The 21,131-nt window shown below is 43.5% G+C and overlaps 1 protein-coding gene across 2 annotated transcripts in view; it reads right to left on the bottom strand.

Annotated features, from left to right (window-relative positions):
- ano2b (anoctamin 2b) overlaps positions 1 to 20,211 on the bottom strand; it is a 114,214-nt gene extending 94,003 nt beyond the window's left edge. The window contains exons 1-6 of one of the 2 annotated variants that reach the window (XM_048268632.1): positions 20,025 to 20,211; positions 19,056 to 19,225; positions 17,836 to 17,874; positions 17,073 to 17,456; positions 4,473 to 4,571; positions 3,385 to 3,539 (exon numbers count right to left, since the gene is read on the bottom strand). In XM_048268632.1, the coding sequence (XP_048124589.1) occupies positions 3,385 to 3,539; positions 4,473 to 4,571; positions 17,073 to 17,456; positions 17,836 to 17,874; positions 19,056 to 19,225; positions 20,025 to 20,055 (878 nt within the window). In that variant the 5' untranslated portion in view covers positions 20,056 to 20,211. The remainder of the gene's footprint in view (positions 1 to 3,384; positions 3,540 to 4,472; positions 4,572 to 17,072; positions 17,457 to 17,835; positions 17,875 to 19,055; positions 19,226 to 20,024) is intronic. The other variant, XM_048268633.1, reaches the window with a different exon arrangement.
- Positions 20,212 to 21,131: the final 920 nt, after the last annotated feature.

Below are 21,131 nucleotides of genomic sequence, written 5' to 3'. Positions count from 1 at the left end.
AATATGCTAGCGACCCAGAGATTAAAAAATAGTCTATGCGGGATTGTGTTTGGTGTGTGTTTGAGTGGCATGAATATTCCAGTGTGGTGGGATTTCTAATTCTCCAGATATCACAAAGATACAGCTCTGACATGAAGCGGCCTATCACCTTTCGGGTATTTGTATGTGAGGTGTCATTTCTCGATGAGCGGTCTAGAAGGGGGTTAAGAGCACAAAATCTCCACCCATAATTATTTCACCTCGAAAAAAGGAAATGGTCATAAAGAGGTTACTAAAGAATGTGGCATCGTCATTGTTGGGCCCATAAACGTTTACAAGAATAATTTCCTGATTCAAAAGAGTTCCCCCAACCACCACAAATCTACCTGCAGGATCCTGGAGAAGTTTGTGAATCCTAAAGGGGACTGATTTATGGATAAGGATTGCTACTCTTGCCTGTGAGAAGAAGCAAGAAGCTAGAATTTGCCCAGGCCATCTCTCTTCCTTATATGGACAATCTCATCTGACAATAGATGTGTTTCTTGGAGAAATATGACTTTTGCTTGGAGGTTTTTAAGTCTGGACAGTATTTGCTTAATTTTAACTCATTTACTCATACCCCTGACATTCCATGAAGTAATATTGAGAAAAGGAACATTACTCATAACCCAGCCTACGTCATATTAACGTTATACCATCAGCTCCTCTTCTACCATAGGAGACTAGTGTGCCAACAAAACACAAAAAATAGAAAAAAGAAAAAACAGTAACAAACGCCCCCTCTCTAGAACTGAGACAGAGCTCTCCTAAGTCCCTGTGCCCCCTAATTGCACAGACCCCACTCAAACCTTTGCAAAACACAGAAAGTCCGGATAACTTGCATTGATCCTTAACTAAGAAGCAGATATAGAACATTCAACAAATTTGGGTGGAACCCATGTCCGGCAAAATCAATCAATCCAAGTATAAAAGAACAAAAGTAAACCCAAGTATGTATAATTACTGACCCATAACATTATGTAAAATTAAACACAAAGAGGCCAGCTATAACCCAGAATATGTGATACATGATACTCTTATCCACTAAAGCTTAGTCAAAGCTTCGTTCATTTATGTTGGATCCAAGCATGCTTGCGAAATCTAGCCAGACTCACTCACGTCATTGTCCCGTTCAGTCTGAGACCGTTCTGTCTCGAGCTCTTGTATGAAGGCCTCTACATCTGCTGGAGTAAGAAACGTAAGCAGTTTACCCTTGTGGTAAATTCTCATCTTTGCTGGGAACTGTAATCCAAACTCAATATCCAGAGTATGCAGTCAGGTTTTTACGCCATCGAACATTCTCCTCTGCTGCTGGATCTCCGCGGATAGATCAGGAAAAAACATCACACGGTTCTCCTCAAACTGTAACGATTTCTTCTTGCGGGCCGCCTTCATCACTCGGTCTCTGTCAGTCAACCAGCGGAATTTCACGAGAATCGCCCGAGGAAAAGGTTTTTGGTTCAGATTGTTGGCTTTAGAAGCGGCTGCTTTGGGGAGTCTGAAGGCTTGGTCAATGGAAGGTGGAATCGGGAAATTTTCTTGACTAAGGAGGTCTGGTAACCACATGTTGAGGAAGGATACCAAGTCACCTTTCTCTGAGTTTTCTGGCAAGCCCACCAGTCTCAAGTTCAGGCAGCGCTGGCGGTTTTTCAATTGTCTCCACTGACTTGGTGAGTGCTAGCATCTTTTTCCGAGTGGTTGCAGAGACGTTAGCTAGGTTGTTCAATTGGTCCTCAGCGGAACTTATACGTGATTCTGCGCCACTTAGTCTTTCGGAAAAGGAGTCCAATGATTCTTTGATCTTGCGGTTTGAGGTGATAACTTCTTTGAGCTGGGCAGTGAAGTCTTTTCGAAGAGCGTGAATAGCTGCTAAAATGCCATCATCCCTAGATTGGGTTTCTGGAGCTTCAGGTAGCTCATGAGCTAACTCCAAATCGCCATCTCTCTTCTTCTCTTTACCTCTTGAACCAGGTTTACTCAACTTCATTTTGGATCCTTGTTATATCTTGCACTTATATCACTCGACTAAGACTTTTAACTATATCAAACGAACGGGTTTACATTTACATATGATATATTTTACCGGAGCACTTGGGTTTTGCGACTTCTCACGTCCTCACATAATAATCAGCAATGCAATCAGCAATTAGTAAGCATAAAAGTGGCACACAGAAGAGAAAAGAAAGATGAGAACAGGAGGAGACTAAATCCAAATGAATGAAACTGAATAGTTTTTTTAAAAACACGAATGTTGCTGCTGGCGTTGATGCTAGCAATTCTGACTTTAGTCCTACCTAAGGAGTAGGCTAGCATGGGACAAGAACGATTGAGTGCATTGGCTATACTCTCCATAAAGAACAGCAGAGCCAGGCAGTTGGGTTTCAACGATATATCAATGACTTTGCTGAACAGAAGGCCCGTAGAGTGAACTTCTTCTAATGGGTGAGTTACAGGCTGCTTTTTTATGGAGTAGGCATATGTGAGGTGCACTTTCTGTGACCTTTTTGTGGAAGACTATCTGACCGCTGAGCCACACTGTTAGGCTAAATTAAGCAATTTTGTGGTTATTGTGTAGGCGCCACGCATATGAGTTGCTGTGTTTTCCTTGATGGCTATTTAATTGTTCTATGGTTATACGTTATCTGCGTTTCGGTTTCAGAAGTTGGGAGAATTCAGTTTAACAGGTGGTAGCGATGATTTGTCAGGTAGCCACTGTGCATGGCTCTTTCTGATCACTTTGGTGAATCTACATCAGACACATGCAATTTTGTGTGCGTGTGTTTGAGTTGCGGGGTGTGTGGTTGGTGTTCGAGGGGGGGCCAAATGGAAATGCTTGCACCGGGGCTCAGCACATCTATGCTACGCCACTGGGAACTGCATATTGTACAGAGGCATGCTTTACTTGTATTCGGTAAGGTCTGCTGTTTATTGTGATATAGGGTTTGCCATGTTTTGAGTGCCAGGGGTGCCGTTAGGGGAGGTAAAGTTCTGATTCTAAGGGCCAGGCACTGACGGAGAGCCACCAGAGATCAAATTAACGGAAATCCGTCGTACGACGGAGAACTTCCTGCAGTCAGTCACTTCATACAGTTTACAACCATTGACAGAGTACTGCACTTTATGACAGAGTTTGCAGACATCACATTCTTCAATTCTTGTCGAAAACAAATGCTGCCCCACCCCAATACATACTTTCCCTATTCCAATCACTCTACACCCTCTCATTCCCTTTCATTCACTCACACACACACACACACACACACACACACACACACACACACACACTTTCACTCACTCACTCCCTCTGGCCCCTCTCATCCCACTATAATTTTCTCTGTCACACACACACACACACACGATTCTTACAGGTGCATCTTTTCTCGGAAGAAGCAATGAGAGAGGAACTTGGTGCGGCTCTGGTCCTGCAGGTGAGGGACGTTTGGCTGGAAGGGCTGGTTCATCTTCCTCCACACCGCACTCAGGGTCCCTGCAAAGCCCTTCTCCTCCTTCAGATCATAACTCTAGGGTTAACACACACACACACACACACACACACACACACACACACACACACAAACACACACACACACAAACGCATAAGGGCTGTTTAGCCATAAAAAGTGATAAACCTCCTAATAGAAGAGGCCCATGGCCACAGGGCTTTTATTTTGTAAAGTGTATCTCTTACTCTTTGGTAACCCAGGTTTGTCACTAAAACACTTGACATACATGCCAGGTGAAGTAACTTAAGAATGAATTTAAAACATTTATCATTAAAATACTGCCCATACCTGCGCGACACACACACACACACACACACACACACATAAACACACACACACGAGAATGTCCAAACACAGGAATACATGCATACACACACTCATACACAAACAAATTCATTGATACACAAAGAAATCACATTGACAACCACATATGCACTAACATAAACACACATACACACACATCCAAACACACACACATACTAACACTATCATGTGCATGGTCATCTTTAGAAAACAGTAGACACACACACACACACACATAAACAAACACACAAACATATATATATATATATATATATATATATATATATATATATATGATTGTGAGACAGACAGAGAAATCAGCAAACATAAGCACACAAAAATGTGTGAAATGTCTGTTTCTCTCTCTCACACACACACAGACTTACACACATACACACAGTATCTCTCTCCCTTTCCCTCTCTCTTATACACACACACACACACACAGTCTCTCTCTCCCTCTCTCTCCCCTATATTTAGACTGGAGTGGGTAGGCATTAAGTCGGGCAGGTCAGGTGAAAGCAGCACACGTAATGGCTCTTGGGCGCAGAGCCCCTGCTGGCAGCAGTCACGACTGGGCCGCGCCGCGCCACACCGTGGGGTTGGGGTCAGTGTGGGTGCGACCGAGCGGCGGCGGCAGCGGCTCACCTTTTTCGTGGGCATCTTAATCTTCAGAAACTCCGCTTCCCTGGTAAGCACCGCCCAGGGCGCGTGAAGGCGGACGAACGCGTGGCCGTGGAGTTTGTGCTGTGGAGGAAACAGCAGAGGAGCCGTCAGCGAAAAGCTCTCTACACCGATGATTCTCAACATTCTGGCCGCCAAGGCCCCCTTTGTGTCTTAGGATTGCACACATTTTACAGACAAATGCGTTTGTATTTTACACAATAAAATAGGATGATTGTTCTAATCATCTCAAGCCCTTTCTGTTTAGAACAACAAACAATGGTCTAACAATCTAAACCGCCCACCTTCAGCCATATTTGTTGTATTTGTCAATGACATTTCTGTTTAGTTTGGGGTTTTTGGCAACAGAAGTGGGATCAATACAAACCCCTTCACACTCATACCAACCTCAGAAATGCTTATAGGTTTTTTTTATTGTTTGTTGCTATTTAACCATCACACACTCCACTCTGTACTGGAAATAAATAATAGCATTAATAGCTAACCAGTTATGAAAATATCTGCCTACCAAGATGCTGGAAAAAACATAAACATTGTAGCCGTCAGGAACACAGAATATTCCTTCCTTCCTTGTGACACAGATAGCAAAAACACTAGGCTCAATTCCATGAAGTTGGAGCACCAAATCGTGGCTAGTAGCTAAATAAATGCATAAATAAATAGACAACAATAATCTCAGTCCTTGTGGGGACAGGGTACCCATCTGTTAGATGCTCCCTTTGCCTTAGGCCTCAAGCCTCGTTTCCTGCCTGTTGCCTCCAACATGATCCACCACTAATGCAAATCCACAACTCTCTTTCTCTCTCTCTCTCTCTCAGCCTCCGCATACATACCTACCTACATCCTCCTACACCTCCGTAATTCATTCGCCTTGTCAAAAACGTGCCTCTGGTCTCTCTCTCTCTCTCTCTCCTCTCTCTCTCTCTCTCTCTCTCTCTCTCTCCTCTCTCTCTCTCTCTCTGAGAATACGCCCCTCTCCAGCCTCCATGTGCTACGAGCCAATCAGAGTGGCTGGAGGCTGAGGAGAAACAACACGACCAACACGAGGCAAGCTGCATGGAAAGCAAACCAAAGGGAATAAAAACTCTAGCCTCCTACACAGTCAGGCCATTCACACACACACACACACACACACACACACACACACACACACACACACACACACACACACACACACACACACACACACACACACACACACACACGAGACGCTATGGGGCAGATCTGCCCTGGATCTGGGGTGTAAGCACAAATTCATGCAGTTATAATAATAATAATAATAATAATAATAATAATAATAATAATAATAATAATATAGCATAATTTATAGAGCACTTTTCCGACACAGGATGCAGCTGAAAGTGCTTTGACTGTCTGACACTATCTTAGTTATTTGGGTAGCCGAAGAGAAGAGAGAGAGAGAACACCTACCGGGTCATCACACAATACTTGCAAAGAGCTTGCAAATACATGGCATCAACATGCAGGAGAGGTCACCTATAAAATATATATGTTTATGCAATTTGGGGTCAGATCAGATCTGCAGTTGTCTGTGTACCCAAAGGTCTGCAAAAAACCCCCAAAGGCATTGCCATCACACTGGTTATGTTCAGTAGTTGCGTGATCAATCTGTGGTTAAGAGATTGCTAATGCATAGAATACCAAAATGGCATAATGAATACTACGTACAGCCCAATGCCCTGGCTCACCTTATTGCCACTTGCATACTACTGAGGATTGTGGAGATGCTCTGTGTCACTCAAATTGTTTTACATATGTAATGCGATCTAGGAAAACCCATCACATGGTGCAATTTTACCAACTTATGATTCTGATACCATCCTAGCAACATCCAAGATTTTGAGAATGTTTACCTTAGTATGATGTTCTGAACACACCACACTGTTGGTGTTTACTATAATAAAGTTATAGACCCTTTCAACAAGAAAAACAAAAACAATGCTTGGACGTTCTATTTTGTTCCCAATCTACTTCCACTTCATTAAGATAACATAAATGTTAAAATGGAAGCCTTGTGGGAACAACTATGATCCTGATAATGGAACTCTCTTGAAACGGTCAATAGGAAAAAGGCTCCTCATAGTACAGTAGTGTGAAAAAACAGTCACTGGCAGTTTACACCAGAGCCAGTTCTGAAGCGGCTTTCAGTCGCCCCTCAATTGTCCATCTATTGTCAGCGATGGAAAGCCGTTATTCAGTGTATCAGTTTACAGCAGCAGCGTTTAACGTGTGTATTACAGAGGGGAAATGTAGAGGAATGCCTATTTGTATGTGTCACTTCTATTTCTATGGAGTATGTGAGACGTGCACATAGAAAAACACACAGATAAACACATTGTTGCGTCATGTCGGAGACGGATTACGTTCCACTCTTGCTTGCATCTAACAATTCCCAGTTACCCTGAGGCACACAAACACACACCAGGTTTCCCACTTTTTTCTAGAGATAATTTTACAGGGCTTTGCCAGGACTTTGTCGGTGGTAAGAGGCCAAAATAATTTTGCGTTATTAAGTGCAATTTATTAATATGCACAACAATCATGCTAAACTAGCCCTAGTCACTTCAAAGTAAATTAATATATTTCCTGCATAAGAACTGCAAATATTTCCTCCAAAATCATGCATAGAGTCGGAATACATATTCATAAAACCCTTAAATAGCTGAGTTGAGAGGCTCATCGTGCATAAGGCCCCGGTGCATACAAACGTGTGGTGCTGCTGTCACAGACCTAATTTGTTTAGCCAGACTGTGATTCATTAATTATCACCTTAGAATAGGTGCACTTCCTCTGGCAAACATGCTGCCTCTCTTAACAAATCAGCACTTGAAAGAATGTGTGACAAAAACGTATGTGAGAGAGAGAGAGAGAGAGAGAGAGAGAGTGTGAGTGAGTGAGTGAGTGAGTGAGTGTGTGTGTTATTTTTGTTCCTATCAGCACTCTGACAAACGTAGTTAGGGTATCGCTGAGCAGCACAATGTGGCGCAAAACATTTTGAGCTTTTGTCGGAAAGCACATTCCAATTTTGAACGATACATACTGTATGACACACCTGAACATCATGTTGAGGAGTACGGTCACAAATATGTAGGGCTGCAGCTATCGATTCTTTTTGGAATCGAGTATTCTAGCAATTATTTCATCGATTAATCGAGTAATTGGATAAAAAATAATTTTGCGCTATTAAGTGCAATTTCTTAATATGCACAAAAATTATGCTAAACTAGCCCTAGTCATTTCAAAGTAAATTAATATATTTCCTGCATAAGAACTGCAAATATGTCCTCCAAAACTGCAGTTTTGAAACTTACAGTAATGCAGTTATTATTATTGGTAAAGCCTTTAATAATTATGTCTGGCATAGACGATAGGTGAGGTAGCCTAACCTAACACTGGGAGTGTGTGTGTGTGTGTGCGAGAGAGAGACGAGATGAGTGTGTGAAGAGTTTTTAGTGTATTGCTCACTTGCAATGCTCACTTACATGCATTAGTTTCCATAATGTGGAACTCTCGGTTCGCGACCATTCTAATCAAATATTTGTAGCCCTACAAATATTTGATTAGAATGGTCGCGAACTGAGAGTTCCACATTATGATGTGACAATTACCCTCAGAGATTTTCCCCATAGACATAAAGAACACTGAAACTGTAGATTGTTTGCATAGAATTCTAGAAGGAAATATGAAAATAATTCACTCCTCAACAGGTTAACAGATTCAATGTGGACAGAGAGCACTCAATGTCATAGTCGGACACTCGCATGCCGTTAGGATAAGCTGTAAAGGGCGTCTGCACTGCCATGGGCCCTGCTACTGTAAATAAACCAAGCTAAGGCAAAAGAACTCAATACGCCTTCAGGTAGTCCAGAGAGCCCCGCAGGTGGGTTAGCACGAATCAAACAGACTCAGTCATCCATGGGAGAGTTCCCAGTTCCCACGCACGCACACTGCATCAAAGCACACCAAATGCCACTAGTTCCTTTGAAAGGGCCACGATAGGATCTCTGCTATGCCGTTTCGCACAGTGGATTTCAAAATACAGAAAAGGTCTCTTTAGCTAGAGGCAATTCATTGTATTTTAAAGGGTTTCCAGGGTTTCCACTCTAAGTCAAATGTAAAATTCCATGACTTTTTCCTGACAAAAAATGATGCAAACATCAGGCAAGTGTCATACCATTGGCGCAGTGATTTCTAGCGAGTTATTAAAGATGTGTTGTATTGTGTGCAGCCAAGTTTGCCCAGTTCGTCCACCATGACAGGACAACCACGCTGGGCTTTGGTCTACTTTCTGTGTGCATTTGAGAGCAACATTTGCAAAAGTAGACTGACCGACCGACACACACACACACACACACACACACACACACTCTGTGAGGCACTATTGACCCGTCTGCCCACTCACCCATCTGTGTGTGAGGATGGGTGTGTGTGTGTGTGTGTGTGTGTGTGAAGATGAGCATGTATGTATGTGTGCGTGTGTGTGTATATGGAAAAGCTGTTTAGTGGTCATCTTACATGAAGTACCATGACCATGACTGTGGTTGTGTGTGTACAGTATCTGAGCTGTTTAGTGATCATCATACATTAAGTGGCATGAGCATCACTGTGTGGTCGTAGCGTGTGTGTGTGTGTGGGGTGTGTAAGTGTGGTGTGTGGTGTGTGTGTGTGTGGTGTGTGTGTGTGTGTGTGGTGTGCGTGCGTGTGTGGTGCGTGTGTGTGTGGCGTGTGTGCGTGCGTGTGTGTGTGGTGTGTGCTGTGTGTGGTGTGTGCGTCTGTCTGTCTCTCTGTCTGTGTCAGAGTTGTTGCTGTGGTCATCATAAATTAAGTGGCATGAGCATGACTGTGTGGTTGTGGCATGTGTGTGTGTGTGTGTGTGTGTGTGTGTGTGTGCCCATGTGTAAGGGAACACTGTTGAGGCTGACTGGCTGGAGCGCACACTGACAGACAAGGGTAACCTTATCCAGCTGGCTCCTGTCAGTGGCTGATATGCACTATCATTTTCATCGCACGGACAAGTGTGTGTGTGTGTGTGTGAGAAAGAGAGATAGAATGAAAGAGAGGGAGAGGGAAGGAGAGAGAGAAAGAAAGGCAGAGAGATGAGAGTGCACACCCCTGGAGAGCAAATGGGAGAGGGAGACATGAACAATAATGAAAGGGAGAGGGGAGAAAGAGAGAGGGAGAGAGTGGAGGGGGAGAGAGTGGAGGGGGAGAGAGAGATAATCCACGATAATCCACGATAATCCAAGACATCCACACAGTGTAGAGAGCGCAAAGGGAAGAGGAATGGACATCAACTGTAAAAGGAAATGGACAGATGTGTAAGAACACCTGTAGTCACACAAACACACATTATATACTGTACAGAGAGAGCAGTAAATGTGCTGTTCCTGTGTGTGTGTGTGTGTGTGTGTGTGTGTGTGTGTGTGTGTGTGTGTGTGTGTGTGTGAGTGTGTAAGAGATGGAGAGAGAAGGGAACAATGAAAGGATGAAAGTCAGAATGAAAGTTAGAATGACAAAGAAAATGAAAGAACAGAAGAAAGAAAGAAAGAAAGAAAGAAAGAAAGAAAGACAGGTAAAAAATAACTTGGATCCGTGAAGGTTAATTAGGATAAGATATTCCAATTAGCGCTTGATCTCAGTAGGGGAAGGCAATTAGGTCGATATCAGCTGAAGCAGAGAGGGGGAACACACACCACTGAGGAGTGGGAGGGGGGTGCCAGAGGGTGGGGGGAGCATGGTGGTGGTGGTGGTGGAAGGGGGTAGGGGCACCTGACATTTCGGGGGGGCTCCCAAAGACCTGAGAGCGGAGGCGTCACAACGGGACGGGGCGCAACCCTCCTGCCCCGAGAATCCGGAGGCTGACATTTCCAATCATGAATAACAGGATATGCTCCCTCTGCTCTGGATGGAGCAGGGGAATAAAGACAGGTGAGGGGAGGAGGAGGAGGAGGATGAAGAGGAGGAGGGGAGGAGGGGTGGGGGGCATCTACTCCCTGGTTATAAATACAGATCATGAAGCTCTCTTTTTAACCTCACCTTCCTAACACAAGAGTGGAATAACACATAAAGACTGCTACAGTGTACTCTATAAAATAACAACACATTTCATAAACAAGGAGAGGAAGAAGTTTATGATAAAAAAGCAGTGGAGATGATGATTGATGATGATGATGACGATGATATAAAGGGAATGTGCTTAAGTGATTATTGGTGATAATTTACCCTTCGCTAAGTCCTTCCTCTCTTAGTTACTGTTGCTAAGTTGGACAAACTCCGACATACTTGACAGGATTTGATAATGATGTTCTTCCAACTCCCATTTTCTCAGAGTGAATAAGGCCAGAGAGTGGGTGGCCACAACAGTGATGAAGATGGATTATTTATGATGATGATGATGATTATGACGATGACAAAGACAAGTATCCTACCAAGAACTAAGTGAGCACTTTTCCTAGCAGCCAACAACATCACAAAAATCAATGATTCAGGAGAAGGAGGAAGAGGAGGAAGATGAATTTGTAGATAATCTCAACAATGATAAAAAAAAACAATCGTGATTATGATCAGAGACAATGAAAAAGACTATGACCACATTATGATCTGTCAATGATGATGAAGAAAATTATGAAAATGATGATGGTGATGTTTTAGGAATATTGAATTGCGATTTTTCAGATAGATTTTACAGTTCCGTTTTGCAAATAAAATTGCCAATGAGCTTCTCTGCAGTTGAGAACAGCCTGGAGTTAAGACTAGCCATCTCAAAACATCATATGAATGGAATGCCAAAGAGCCAGTCTCGTTGGCAGGTCAGCTCAAGCACGCACTCAACCAACAGTTGCATCCCTGGAAAAACAAGGTAAGAGAGGAAAACTTCTGTTAACATCTCTCGCTCTCAAAGGCACAAACACACTAAGGCTGCACAATTATCCCAGTCACAATCGTAATTTGAACCAATGCAATCATCTAATCGTATCTAGTCTACAGATAATCGTACATGGCTAATCTTGTCACAACTATGATTTTTATGTCATCTTCCTGGTGTGCTCACCAATCAGAAGTGCTGTGCTTCTCATTCACTAGGCATGCTCACCAATCAGAAGTGCTGTGTTTCACATCCACTAGGCATGCTCACCAATCAGAAGTGGCACAACTTAAAGAGACATTTGAAGAGACATTTGGAATACTAAAGTGAATCTGGTAACACTTTACGGTAAGGGTACATGATTTTTCATGAATTCATGCATGAATTAATTCATAATTTATGTATTACTTCATTCCTTAATATCTCATGAATCATCAGGAATTCATCAGTTCATGCATGACCTCATACATGAACAGCCCATCACCTAAAGCATTAGGTATGGTGGGCATATCATTATGAATTATGATTTATTAAGCATGATCATGATTATTTATTTTTCTGCCAAAAATGTGGCCATCACTGCTCAAATTCTGATTTGAACACAACTTTGCAGTTCTCGAAACACATGTCATTATTCAAAACTTTAGTTGAGGGGCTACAGACATTAAATTCATGTAATTATGATGATCATGCTTAAGAAATCATAAATCATAACAATGTACCTATTGTACCTAATGTCTTGGTTGATGTGTTGTTCATGCATGAGGTCATGAACTTATGTAAATTCCTGATGATTCATGAGCTATAAAGAAATGAATTGATGCATAAATCATGAATTAATTCATGTACCCTTACCGTAAAGTGTTACCGTGAATCTTGACATTGACATTCAAACATCATATTGCAAAACGGAACTGTAAAATCTATCAGAAAAATCGCAATTCAATATTCCCCAATTCGTGCATCCCTAACACACACAGACACACAAACAGTCAGTTCAAACACACACACACAAACAAACACAAAACATGATCCCAACCTTATTGTGATACGAATAACAAATAAGGCTCATTAAAGCAAAAAAAGAGTTTTTACTCTGCACTGACAAACAAACTTTATGATTTGCTTAGAAAGCAGATGATTCCATGTCACCAGGAGAGAGAGAGAGAGATGCTGATTTCTCCTCCTTTAACTGCCAGGCCTGTCTGTCACTCCAATAATTACACAGTCAAAGAAGGAAAGACTTCCTGTGGTAACTTTCTGATCTCCAGGAAAAACATAGCACACCCAGTTGTGGCAGGTAAATCCTAGGTGATTTATGTGCCCGCATATACACACACACACACACACACACACTCATATTCTCTCCCTCTATCTCTTTCTGTCTCTCTTGCTCTCACTCTCTCTCTTTCTGTCTCTCTCTCTACACAGGGACATGTAGGATCAGCCTACTGGAACCAAAATGAGCAAGCTCGGCTGTTGTTTTGTTTGTTACAGATGGTGGCATTGGATTTGTAAATCTGTGCCACATGCCCACATGCCTATAGCCGAACAAACAAACAAACAAACAAACAACACAAACAAACAACACAAACAAACAAACAACACACACCCATATTCTGAATGAAGCACATAGATTAAATATTATGAAGAAGGAAGACAAATGTTATCAAAAAAGATGGAAGACACAAGATGGCAGTTCAGACAATTGGCTGTAAACCAGGGCTATCAATTGCTCATTAGAGGAAGAACACTGCTGTGGCCGGCGTGATAACGACGGGTACGACGCATAAATATGGATTCGATTACATATCAAGTGCGCCAGTTAGTCTGAAACAGAAGCTGGACTTTAATTCCCAACACAATGAATGTACAGGAGCTGAAGCAAGATCCCAAATGAATTAAGAGTAGAAACATAGATTAAAGAAGTTAGTTGTTTGCCTTCTGGGAGTGACCTCAATGTTTCTTTTGGCTTATAGCAACCTGATGTCTGGTCAGTGTATACTTAATGAACCTGTAGATCTTACAGGCAGACTCCGCCAGGTGTGAAACTGAAGCGTTTCGTTATAAATAATTGTAGACTTGTTTTCCAATTTACGCGCCGCTTTCACGTCTGGTGTAGCCACTTCCATTGATTATCGTGCGGCATACACTCGGCGAACAGAGCGCATCAGCTGTCTGGTGTAACCTGCCTGTTACACCTACACGCCAGAGGCCTCATAATATCTGCCCTGGTTTCTACACCTTCAGTGAAAGCAATCTAATTAGCAGTTGACCACCAGCAAAGGGGATAAGCCTAACTCAGCACCAATGCTGATCAACATAGTCACAGGGGGTCATAAAGATCTCATGTCCGGCCAGATATAGCACATGACTGGGGATAAAGCATGCTGTTGATTTGCATCTTTTGGGTAGAAAACAAACAAACAAATAAACAAATAAATTGCTTTACACTGAAAAGCCATAGATTCCTCTGAACGAACTAATTAAGACATTCTACTGGGGGTCATCCCTATGATCCCCGGGTCATATGTTCCCCACTCGAGGTTAGGGTTAGGGTCCTATGTTCCCCGGTCCCATACAAAGCGGGGAACATAGGACCCGGGGAACATAGGTACGCTCCCATTCTACTGCAATGTGCATACAGTACCTCCATACCGGAGTTGCAACTTATGAAACAAACTGGTGAATATTAAAAACAAACAAACATGCAAAGACATAAACAAATCAGTTTTACACGGCACATGTACAGATTCCTCTAAACGGAATGACTGAGACTCCCCCTTCCCCCTGTGTGCTTCCATGCGTGCTCCACACAAGAGTTACATGCAACACACTGATGAATAACAAAAACAAACAAACAAACAAACACAGAAACAAACAAACAAACACAAAAACAAACACACACAGATATTTTAGATTGCACATGTATTGCACACTGCTGCACAATGCATGCCCCCAAACAAGATGCAAGCAACAAACTGGACAATAATAAATGAAAAAAAAAAAAAAAAAAAAAAAAAAACAAACAAACAAACAAAATACTTCACATAGAACATTCATTGATTCCTCTGAACACTTTGTTTGCAACATGCCATGTGTAACCTGCGTTGTGTTGAACCTGCACGATTCAGCCCTGCAGGCTACTGGCTCGCATGCCAGCAGCACTCTTGAGGCGTCAGGGAATGAGGTTTACCAACGTTCCACAAGCACAGCTAAGCTAGCTGGCATCCGTTACACTCACCCCCCTAAACCTCACTCCCGATCCGGGTCACGGCACCAATGTAACCTGCGTTGTGTTGAACCTGCGCGATTCAGCCCTGCACATGCCCGGACTCGAACCCGCGAACAGCAGCACCTCGGATCGAGGCGGGCGCTAACAATTGAGCCAATAGCACCAGGCTACTGGCTCGCATGCCAGCAGCACTCTTGAGGCGTCGGGGAGTGAGGTTTACCAACGTTCCACAAGCACCGCTAAGCTAGCTGGCATCCGCTGCACATGCATGCTGTTATGTGTGAGTCACAACCAAGAAACAGGTGAATAATTAACAACGGATCATCAATAATGAGTTATGTGCAGAGGGCCCAACCCTTAATAATACACAGTTACCTTGAGGACTTCATTGCTTACATAATGTTAAAAAGTGAACAGCCGTTGCCTATGGGACACCAGTCAGTGGCCTCGATGCCCACAGTCTGGGGGACCTGGCCATACTCCCAACTCTCCCTCTCCAAGCTGAGCTCAACGTAGCAGTGCCAAGAGGGGCAGCCTCCCGACCTACGGCTTGCAATCAGTCTCTCTCTCTCTCTCTCTCTCTCTCTCTCTCTCTCTCTCTCTCTCTCTCTCTCTCTCTCTCTCTCTCTCTCTCTCTCTCTCTCTCTCTCTCTCTCTCTCTCTCTCTCTCTCTCTCTCTCTCTCTCTCTCTCTCTCTCTCTCTCTCTCTCTCTCTCTCTCTCTCTCTCTCTCTCTCTCTCTGTGGAGTAAGTGGAGTATGCCACTTCCTCAACCACCAATCTCCAAACATCACGTCACTGTAGAAACAATAGCTGCTCAGCACAGTGTTCTTTTAGAGATCAGTGGTTACTCCCAAAGTTACCTGCGGGTTAGCCGGTTATCTCGCTTCATAGTCCAGCCCTCTGGTCCCTACACGGCACAAGCTCAGTTTGCCTACAATCACACAGCCTCATCATCTCCCCAAAGTAATCAATGTCCTTTCCCACAGAGCCTGTTATAAACACGTTATAGGACAAACCATGACATGTACATAATAGGACTGTCTGCTACTGAAATGCTGTATATGAAGAGTTTGGTTTCAAAACACTATATCTCCATTTTTAAAAACATTAAAAAGTCATGTAATTTGTAGTCATGTGTATTTCAGGTAATATCAATAAAATTGCAATTGTGTTGTTGTGAAGATAAATCAAACAACAATACCCAATTACCGGTACAGTTCTATTGAAATTACTAAATGTAAAAACACATATTTATGAAAATTCATTAAAATGGAGGATGTAGCGTTTTGGAACCAAACTCTTCATTATAGACTTTATCAATAGACGTATGCCGTCTATACCTGCAAAAACTAAAATGTTAACAGTTTAATCTTAATGCTCTGCTTCTGGCCAAAAAACTTGGGGGACAAACTCGAGGCAAGTGAACATCTTTCCTCTTGGTACTGAGGACAGAGACCTCTCCATACGTATGATCACTGCATGGTGGTTCAGACTGTTCTACTGGTCAGTCACGTCCCAACAACATAAACCCTCACACTAAACCCTTTCTCGCCCCTTCATGGTTCAGTCTGATAAATAAAAGCCCTAAACACATTTTTAAACATCTAAAACCATCTCACATCTAAAACAATAAAGTCATTTAGTTTCCACTTTGCATTGCATCTCTACAGCCACCTGACTAACATAGGGTTGTGCCATATTGTTTCGTGCATCATATCATGATCATTCTTCTATATGTGCTAAGAATATTGACAATATAGTTGTAGGATGTTTTTACATAGCTTTGTGCTCAGTTTGCACGCAAAAAGGTGTCCATGTGCATCATTTGTAGCGCTGTGAGTGCAATCACTTTCTATTTTATCAAATATAACTATGAACGATGTATGCTGTGTTAACTCTTCATAACTATATAAACATTTTCTCTTAAGATTATACTATTTCGTGTTACATCATATATGGCCATTTCTCCTCAGCATATCGAGATCAGAGGTTTTTTAGCCTTGTCGCCAAGCCCTACTCAAGCAAGAGCATTTTTTCAACACAGAAAGAAATCTTTGGCATCTACACACACATACACACAGCCCAAAAGAAGTCGCAGCTCAACCCTTATGCAAAAAATACCCATGACATATTATTGGAACAAGATCATAATTTCAAGCTCTAACCTTGTACCAGTCGGACTGCCAAAGACTTACAACCACGTCAAACCACTAATGATGGTTTCAGAGCTTGGAAATGCATTCTGGGAGATTAAAATCTCCCAGTACTTCCACACACCCTGATGTCTTATTTAGTAGATCACCAATTTGTGGAGCTCCACAGGATTTCAATGTAAACAAAACCATGTAAGCAGGCTGACATTGTACAAAAACACTAACGGCACACACATTAGCACTAACGTCACACCCCATCACCTGCAACAGGTGAGCAACTTGTCTCACCTCTTTGTCTCGTTCGATCTCCAGGCCGGCTTCGACGAGGTTGGCCTCAAACTCCTCGCGGACCATCCTCTTCTCCCCCTCAGCTGGGTCATCTGGGTCGACGTCCACTATCGCCTCCTCACAGTCAGCCTTGCCTCCTGCTCCTTCTCCTCCTCCTCCTCCTTCCTCTACATCCTTCGCCCCCACGGGGAAGCTGCCATTAGAGATGATTGACAGCCTGTGTTGCCCGAGCGATCCCCTGCTGGACGCTCGCCTCCGGTAAGTGTACACCAGCACAAAGTCCACCTTACGCTTGTCGTCGGCGAAGTACAACCTTTTGGCCTCCCTGTCCCGATCGTGCTCCTGATCCCGCTCTCGGTCTGGGTCTATGAAGTTGTTCGCCATCTGAGGAAGAGGAACACCAGAGTGTTCAGGGTGCGTTGGCATCGTGGAGAGGTGGCGGGCGTAATGTGATGTGTGCCCAGCCAAGCCACGCGCACAGAGACTTAAAGAGGTGGGAGGGGATGGTGAGCTGTTAATATTAGGATGTAGGTCAGCCTTTCGCTTCTTGATTTGGCTGCTCTCAATACTCGCACATGCTCAGAGACAAATGATGTGGAGGGGGAGCAAAGCAAAGCAAAGGGGGGATGAAACTTTGAGTCTCATGCACACAGTACACCTAGTTGGGTTCAGCTTTATGACAGCACTGAGGCACATTTGAAATAAGAGTACATCAATTTCACAACACAAGGAAATGATTTGCTATGTGAAGCAGTTTACTCACGGGTAGCTTGCGATCACCTGCCGATTGCTCCATCACACTCTTCAAAAATAGAGATAGATAGAAGGGGAGGGAGAGAGATAGAGAGAGAGAGAGAGAAGGGGAGAAACACAAAGACGCAAACAAAAGCTGTGGTGGAAGATAGCACTCAGTTATAGTTACATTCACCGAACAATTCCCCGATCAATTCCGAATATGTGCGCGGACACTCTCCCGGTCACCTCGAAGCTGCGTCGCGCGCGGCATCTCTCAATCGTCAAAAGCTTTATCTAGCACACAATACGTGAAATCCATCTGGCTTGCTTTTTTTTGGCACGGCGTGGCAACGACAGCTGAAGGCGAAGCGAGGTCTCTGGCACAAGCGCAACTATACGGATCGCCATAGAAACTTGTGAACCGTCACTGCGCGAGGGAGGCAGGAGGGTGGGGGCGAACAGGAACTGATTAGATGTAGACGCGCAGCATGTGTGCCCATTTCCCCTCGTGCTATTCGCGCGCCTGTCAGAGGGAACACACATTATAGGCAGCAGGGGTGGATCCATCAGGTGTTTCTCTTACATGTGGGAGGGAGAGGAAGCCAATGGCGTTTATAATTGGTTGATAGGCCTACATAGAAGAATAGACGAATTGCCTATAAGTAGAATAATGTTAAAGTTTTGTGTACCCTCACAACGTAGATTATTAGCAAAAAATAAAAACACAAATGAAAACAAATTAATACTGTATGGTTACTTGACACGAATTAATCCAATTGGAAAACGCAGGGGAGTATATTGTAATATCTATGGGGTCATGCCTATGTTCCCCGGGATAGGGTTAGGGTTATGGTTAGGGTTTTAAAAAAGGGTCCTATGTTCCCCGGTCTCATACAAAGCGGGGAACATAGGACCCGGGGAACATAGGTACGCTCCCATGTCTATAATGCGGGGATACATTAGCGGAGATTATCTAGATGTCCTTATGACGTTAAAATATAAACCATTACATCCCAACGACACCGCATAATCCAAGGGGTTTAACAACGTTGTTCTTGTTGATCTGGTAGTCCTAATAATTTTCATTCCGAGAATTTAGCCCAGGCCTACACTGTAGTCATAAGTTTTGCCTTAGTGGAAATGTCTCTGCCACTGACACACTTATTCACAACATTGTAGATAATGACGACATGCTTTATTTTGCTCAGATAGTGCAACCCGTTCTCTGTGGTAAAGAGAGCAACTTACCATCTCAGGGTGCTGTTCGAGATAACAGGTGGGATCTTCAAGCCTACGGTGCGCCAAATCCAACCCCATCTCCGAGAACTCCTTGGCTAAACTGTAGAACCGGTCGCTGTGAATAGAGGAAGACTCGCTCATAGCGGTGGCGATCCGTTCAGTTACACCGTTCCATGTTTCTTGAAAAGATGAAATTAGAAAACACAGTTACTTTCATACTAGTTGATAACTGTTATAAGCGTGTGGAGTTCACCCCCTGTAACAACACAAGCTCTACGGAACGACTTTTGTTTTTGTGCTCGCACGTGTTCAGACCCAGCGTGCTTGAGCCGTCTCCGGATCAGCACCTTGGACAGACACAAACATCCAGTTAATTTCCACCGACGTATGTGTGCAAACGAATATTCAGTCTCGCGTTATAATAACACGTAAACGCAATGTATAAGTCTAAATAAAAATAAAATCTACAAACAGCAAACCTCACTATTTTGGTAGAGTTGGCTTAGATTTTCCTCGAAGGAGCGTCAAACGCCCATAAATAGCCAATGGTCGGTTTTCCATTTATAGACTCAAACCATAGGCGACACAATGCATCTGCAGTTTTACCCTGAAGTAGCCCATGTTTCCTTAGCAACTATCACAGCGTGTGTGAGCTATAAAAAAATGTATTATAGTCGTCTCGTTCCGTTGCTGTATCAGTATGCAAAGGAAGCCGAAGTTTACAACCCATGATTGGTCTTTATTTCTTCATACTGCGATACAATGAGATAAGCAAGGCGAAGTATGTGTCAGCAACAGGTGCACAAGTCGAAGAATGCAGGTAAACCATCTCTACGCATGGTGATGTGAAATCTACGCTAACTATATCCTGTTATGCAGCAGCCTAGGCTACCATGTGGGACTGGGGCCCACAATATAACAGTAACCTACAGGTATAGCCATACGCTCTAGCCCGATGAAATGTCACTCATCACTTACCCGCACAGGAAGTCGAAATATCCTCAGCCATGTCGACGTTAATGGAGGAAGGAAAGGGTTGTTATGAGACACGGCGGGACAGCAGGGCTTTAAAATCCGCTCCTGGCTCTGCGCGGGCTTAATTTGCGGACGGCCGTGGCTGTTAAGTCCATGAGTGCTATTCAGAGGGCTTAGGGTAAAGCCAAACTTTGCCTTATTACCTCGACCTGCTGTCTTGGATGCCACGGTACCTCACTAGAGAGCGGCACATCTCATCCCCAATCACCGCTGTCCGTGCATCCTAGTATGTTCCATCCAGGACCAGGGCACATTTTCAGAAGAGGCCTATGCATTTTAAATCACGTAGGCAATAGCCTACTCAAGATTAGTTTGACTTTTGTCCTGAACCGAGTTTTGGAGGGCCTGTGGACCATTGTTGACACAAGCCTTTGTTTAAAACGGCCACAACAAATAGAAAAGCTGAGTTAGGCGAAAGTTGACGATGATGAAAGCGCTGGTATGCGTGGAGTCAAGTTACATGGCAGACCTTTCAGTTAGAGTATCCAGTGTGACCATGACCCTTGAACTACAGTGAACCACGAACACACTTTCTCACACCCCGTCCGGCTGTATCGCCCGAAAGTATATCCAATTACCCCGCAATTGAGTGCCAGTAGTATACCCCATCTGTGTTGTTAAAAATGGATGAACGTTGCACAAAGCACTGTTTCCGAGAAAATCATGAGCTGTTCCAGGAGAAGGAACAATTAAGTAACACAATCATTCATTAAACCTCAATAAATGCAAAGACTACTCGCATTATTTGCACTTCATTTCGTTCATTAGAGAACTAGAGGCTCCGCTGGTTACACTACGTAGTGTCACCACCGAGTTGGCACACATACGGGGAAGTAAAAAATAGCAAAAGGCGCACAGCCTAAATAGCCGTAAAGAGCTCACCCACACAGCTTTGCAGCTGTTCCCGATTTGGTTCATTTCCCCCTGGAAACGAGGATGCAAAATATGCCCTTTTCCGGATTTGGCCCGTTAAATCGCACTTGATCAGGCAATTCATTTTCCTGTAACGATCCATTGCCAATGTAGCGCTTTGCGCCCGCAGGTATAGGC

The sequence above is a fragment of the Alosa alosa genome, chromosome 17 (assembly GCF_017589495.1).
Source record: "Alosa alosa isolate M-15738 ecotype Scorff River chromosome 17, AALO_Geno_1.1, whole genome shotgun sequence".
Lineage (NCBI taxonomy): Eukaryota > Metazoa > Chordata > Actinopteri > Clupeiformes > Clupeidae > Alosa > Alosa alosa.
This window is presented reverse-complemented; position numbering and strand designations above follow the sequence as displayed.